At 42.0% G+C, this 6,161-nt stretch overlaps 1 protein-coding gene across 1 annotated transcript; it reads left to right on the forward strand.

Moving 5' to 3' along the window:
- Window positions 1-4,465: 4,465 nt before the first annotated feature.
- On the forward strand, window positions 4,466-5,482 carry LOC120028003 (melanocortin receptor 4-like). Its single transcript, XM_038973115.1, has one exon. It carries the CDS (start codon window positions 4,466-4,468, stop codon window positions 5,480-5,482), a length of 1,017 nt encoding a protein of 338 aa, XP_038829043.1.
- Window positions 5,483-6,161: the final 679 nt, after the last annotated feature.

Genomic DNA, 6,161 nt, shown 5'->3' on the forward strand with positions numbered 1-6,161 from the left:
TATTATTATTATTAGAATTTGATTGTTTGTCGATAATCACTATACCTCACTGGACAGTTCTGTTTCTATCATGAGTTTGTAGCCTGGGTACCAGTCTGTTTGTGGCATCATGCCACTCCTTTGTTTGGCATGGCGAGGAGAACAATTATAGCACAAACAAATCTGGGACTAGGCTAATGAGCTTATACTTATGTTATTTTTAGCTATGGAATGAAAAACATTCCAAACATGTCACCTATAAATTATTTGGTATTACAGCATTCATTTCTTGAGTTTATATTTGTGTTACTATCTTTGCTACGGAAAGCATAAAAATATTGCCTATAAATGATTCAATGTAAAAGTTTAATGCTTCAAGTTACAGAACCTAGTTTTGGTTTAAAATCTGGATAAAATCCAACACTTCAAACTGTACTGTGCGATTTAATTCTAAATGAGAAGATGTACACTAGGTACTTTTCAATTTGCTGATTTCAATCTATCACATGGCAAGTCATTACATACCATCAATTTAACAGTGTCCCCTAACAGAAAAATTCATGCATTTCACGTGTTTCACATACCAAGTAAATGTGATAATGTGTGACAACATGTTAAAGCAACATGATAACATGAAACTACACAATGCCGCTGTAAATATAAAGCAAAACAGAAATACAGTATTTTATTGTTAAATTGTAATAAAATTACAGCAATTGCTAAAAGTGAGTGTCACATATTACAGCATACCAATGAATATTTAATGTTATACAGTACCAGTCAAAAGTTTGGAGAAACCTACTCATTGCAGAGTTTCTTTATTTTTACAATTTTCTACATTGTAGAATAATAGTGAAGTTATCAAAACTATGAAATAACACATATGGAATCATGTAGTAAACAAAAAAGTGTTAACAAATTAAAATATATTTTGTATTTGAGATTCTTCAAAGTTTCCACCCTTTGCCTTGTTGACAGCTTTGCACAATCTCGGCATTCCCTCAATCATCTTCATGAGGAATGCTTTTCCAACAGTCTTGAAGGAGTTCCCACATATGCTGAGCACTTGTTGTCTGCTTTTCCTTCACTCTGCGGTCCAATTCATCCCAAAACATCCCAAAAATCTTGTCTTCTCCGGACAAGCTTTTTCCGGAAGCACCAAACAATCGGAAAGGGGATTCATCAGAGAAAATGACTTTACCCCAGTCCTCAGCAGTCCAATCCCTGTACCTTTTGCAGAATATCAGTCTGTCCCTGATGTTTTTCCTGGAGAGAAGTGGCTTCTTTGCTGCCCTTCTTGACACCAGGCCATCCTCCAAAAGTCTTCACCTCACTGTGAGTGCAGATGCACTCACACCTCCCTGCTGCCTTTCCTGAGGAAGTTCTGTACTGGTGGTGCCCCGATCCCGCAGCTGAATCAACTTTAGGAGACGGTCCTGGCGCTTGCTGGACTTTCTTGGGCACCCTGAAGCCTTCATCGCAACAATTGAACAACTCTCCTTGAAGTTCTTGATGATCCTATAAATGGTTGATTTAGGTGCATTCTTACTGGCAGCAGTATCCTTGCCTGTGAAGCCCTTTTTGTGCAAAGCAATGATGACGGCATGTGTTTCCTTGCAGGTAACCATGGTTGACAGAGGAAGAACAATGATTCCAAGCAACACCCTCCTTTTGAAGCTTCCAGTCTGTTATTCGAACTCATTCAGCATGACAGAGTGATCTCCAGCCTTGTCCTCGTCAACACTCACACCTGTGTTAACGAGAGAATCACTGACATGTCAGCTGGTCCTTTTGTGACAGGGATGAAATGCAGTGAAAATATTTTTGTGGGATTCAGTTAATTTGCATGGCAAAGAGGGACTTTTCAATTAATTGCAATTCATCTGATCACTCTTCATAACATTCTGGAGTATATGCAAATTGCCATCATACAAACTGGAGCAGCAGACTTTGTGAAAATTAATATTTGTGTCATTCTCAACTTTTGGCCACGACTGTACAGGTGAAATCAGTCAATGACACAGACATGATGGCATGTCAAGAAGAACTATATGCTGTCAACCAAGATGTTTTGAGTTCAAATCCCAGGTGTGGATATGTTGAATAATAATTACTGTAAAAATAAACATTCACAATGTAATCAACTGTCAGTTGAAGTCACTGTTTGTATAAAAAAAAGACTGTTTGTGTGTATCCTAACTAATCCTTTTTGTTTGCAGGGCATCACCTAAAAATACTCATGTGAAAAATAATCACGTGAACATTTGAATCCATATGTGAAAGGTTATGTGAAATATCAATTAGCACTTTCAGCACTTTCCCATAACCACGTTTAATGGCAGAGATCTGTAATGAACTATTATTTATGAGATGGAATTTTATGCAGATTTAGCACTGATGTACATAGATGTTATTCACACACATTCTCAGCCCCTCAGTGTCTCTATCTCTGCCCTCATACACATGCACGCATGCACACAAATACACACACACATACACACATACACACTTCAGGTGGGGACAGATAACCATAACTTTGGCAGCTAGTGACACGTTTTGGATTCAGATCACTGTCCTCGCCCATCTCCGTGAACATCTGTACCTTCCAAATGGCACTCTATTCACTTTATAGAGCACTACTTTTTACCAGGGCACACTGTAAATGGAATAGGGTGTAATTTAGGACTTACACATGATATGTGCCATATTAGAGGATTTGGGTCAGATAAACAAGGCTTACATTATTGAACTTGGAACTTAATTATAATTCTTGTGCACTTCACTTGGTTCAGTATGTGTCCAAAATGGCATCCTATTCCCTATTTAGTGCATTACTTTTGATGAGGGCCCATAGGTTTTGGTCAAAAGTAGTGCACTTTAAAGGGAATATAGTGCCATTTGGGACATAATATTCTCTTTGCGAGGCAATTATGCGACTCACTGGTTTACAAATAATTAATCTATTCAAATAACTGAGGCAATAACATTACAAAGTTTTTTTTTTAATCCTTTCCAGTCCAGAGTGTTCGGTCTCTGTTAAATGGGAATAAAGATAAACTATTAAGAAAATAATCAAAGAATGCATATGGTTGTTTTCTAAAACAAGCTAGGCAACTGCACTGTTATAATCCACAACTCCTTCATTCTTAAAGGTCCTGAACAGTCAATATGAAATGTACTTTATCTTTTATGACTAACTACCAGGAAGTTAGAAAAGACAGAGTGGGCGGTGAGCTTATATTCTTGAGCTCACCTTGAATGATAGTTCTTTGAAACACCCCTGTCAAGCAACTTGGATGCAGTGAGCAGTGTTGCAGTAAAATCCTCTCAACCAAATTTGGTGATCCATGAAGCAACTCAAAGAACACTGAAACTGCATCAACAACAATAACATATTTTTGTGGGTGTATTTTATGATGTCGTTCACAGCAGCACTGACTGATGTGTTGTCTTGACAACTGTCTCAGAGTTTTGAACAACCCTCCCCCCCTTCATTCCATGCAGGCTGAAGACTTAACTAGCCAGTAAATATGTCACCTTGTGTCCTTAATAATTAATCCGTGTTTGACATGGGGGAGGGGCCCAGTAACTTTATGATCAAACTTGATAAATGTAGAAGCAACAGTCATTTGTCATGCTTTGGTCATCATACTTTAATCTGGTTTCATCCAAATATCATCCAATTTAATAAAAAACATGACATTTAAATCTGCTGTGCCATGTGTTTCTATCAACACCAGCATGACAGCTTGCCCCACCCTCCTTGTGTGAGCTGATTGGCTGACAGGGCTGGGTGGGCGAGGCTGTGAGGAGGTTCGTGCTTGACTGTATAACACTGGAAGGAGAGGGAGGAGATTCTGTAGTCTGCAAAGTAATCTGCCTGCATGTGTTCTGCTCCACTCTGGTCTCTCCATTGCTGAGGTTCAGACTCCTGTCACCGATCAACTCAGCTCCTGTTCTTTCGTTCTCTGCCATGCTCTCTCAATCTGCTGCTTTCTTTATCGTCACTCCTTCTCTCTATTCTTATCTCCATTTCACCTTTCTGTTTTACACACTTTTTAATTCATCTCTCGTTTTATAATCTTTGGCATTCTCCGTTCCCTACCTGTCTCATTCTTTCATCTCTCTATTTTCATCTTTCCCCCATCCCCACTATCTATCTATCCATCTATCTATCTTTTCCTTTCTTTCACTTTCTTTTGGAGGCTGTCAGTTGATAGCAGTGCAGAGTGCCAGGTGCTAAGGAAGGCTAACATCAGCAGATGTCTGGAGAAAATGACTGCTTGATCAGTTTGGGGGCTGGCTGACGCAAAAGAGAGGATCTGGGATTTATTCTGTTTTCCACCACCTGCCCGACGCTAGACTCTGACTACATCCACTGAGCTGTTCTTTCACAGCAAAGAAAGACAACACGACAGCAGAATGGGGACAATAAAGTTTCACTTAAACACTACAAGATCCAACTAAGAGAACTAACAACTACGTGATGAATTCCACAGACCACCAAGGGTTGATCTCTGTGGGCTATACCAGGAACCTCAGCACTGCTGGGACTCTGGGAACCCTCAACAAAGACTCAGAGGGCGTTGGTATCAAGGACTCCTCAACGGGATGTTACGAGCAGCTCCTCATCTCTACCGAGGTCTTTCTCACACTGGGGATAGTCAGTTTATTGGAGAACATCCTGGTGATTGCCGCCATCATCAAGAATAAGAATCTCCACTCTCCCATGTACTTATTCATCTGTTCTTTGGCTGTGGCAGACATGCTGGTCAGCGTCTCCAACGCCTCCGAGACCATCGTCATCGCCCTGATCAACGGCGGCAACTTGACCATCTCCGGGTCGCTCATAAAGAGCATGGACAACGTGTTCGACTCCATGATCTGTAGCTCACTGCTGGCGTCAATCTGTAGTCTCTTGGCCATCGCCATAGACCGCTACATCACCATATTCTACGCGCTGCGCTACCATAACATTGTGACGGTAAAACGAGCGATGGCGGTAATCGCGTGCATCTGGTCGTGTTGTGTGGCATCGGGCGTGCTCTTCATTATCTACTCTGAGAGCACCACGGTCCTCATCTGCCTCATCACCATGTTCTTCACCATGCTGGCGCTCATGGCCTCGCTCTACGTCCACATGTTCATGCTGGCCCGCCTGCACATAAAGAGGATCGCCGTGCTGCCCGGGAACGTTCCCATCCGCCAGCGTGCCAACATGAAGGGCGCCATCACCCTCACCATCCTCCTGGGCGTGTTCGTAGTGTGCTGGGCTCCCTTTTTCCTCCACCTCATCCTCATGATATCATGCCCCAGGAACCCCTACTGCGCCTGCTTCATGTCGCACTTCAACATGTACCTCATCCTCATCATGTGTAACTCTGTCATCGACCCACTGATCTACGCCTTCAGGAGCCAAGAGATGAGGAAGACCTTTAAGGAGATCTTCTGCTGGTACAGCCTGCCAAACCTGTGTGTGTGCGAGCTGCCCGGGAAATATTGAACTACCGAACAAGCTGGGCATCTGTCAGAGACCCAGTAAGTGTGACAACTGCTGAGGTAGCATCTGCGTCTGTGTCTCGTCACATGAAAGAGCTGAGAGGTTGTATAGGCTACATTATGGCGTAACGGTGTAAATAAGATCGGATGTTTTTATTGACACCAGATAGGTGCAGTTTAAATGTGTTGCTTTACAGGGTCAGCCATAGTAGTACAGAGCCCTTGGAGAGAATTAGGTTTAAGTGCCTTGCTCAAGTGCACATGAACAGATTTTTCCCCTTGTCGGCTCAGGTATTTGATCCTTCGGTTACTGGCCCAACACTCGTAGGTAGGTAGCCTAACAACGGTTACATGTACAGTATGGTGTAACGACTACAGTATGGTGGAAGTTGAGGGTGACGACTGCTGAGGAAGCATCTGCCTCTCCTCACATGAAAGAAACCGCCTAATTGTGATTGGTGAGAACTGATTTATCCTCGTCCTGCCCAGTGCTCCAGAACACTGCTGTAAATTATTAAAAAGTAGTTCCTCTAAATTGGTTCTGGTTACTATGGCTCGGCTTGCCGAGGAGGTAGGTTGGTTTACATACACATACATTATTTTCAGCACAATAAGGCATACTTTTGTTTGTCCTGGAAAAAAGTAACTGAACCACAATGTGAGAAGATACAGTATGATGACGA

Source organism: Salvelinus namaycush, chromosome 33, assembly GCF_016432855.1.
Source record: "Salvelinus namaycush isolate Seneca chromosome 33, SaNama_1.0, whole genome shotgun sequence".
In the NCBI taxonomy this organism is placed as follows: Eukaryota; Metazoa; Chordata; class Actinopteri; order Salmoniformes; family Salmonidae; genus Salvelinus; species Salvelinus namaycush.

Excerpts from the sequence above, each read along its gene's own strand:
- LOC120028003 (XM_038973115.1), top strand. The coding sequence starts at position 4,466 with ATGAATTCCACAGACCACCAAGGGTTGATCTCTGTGGGCTATACCAGG.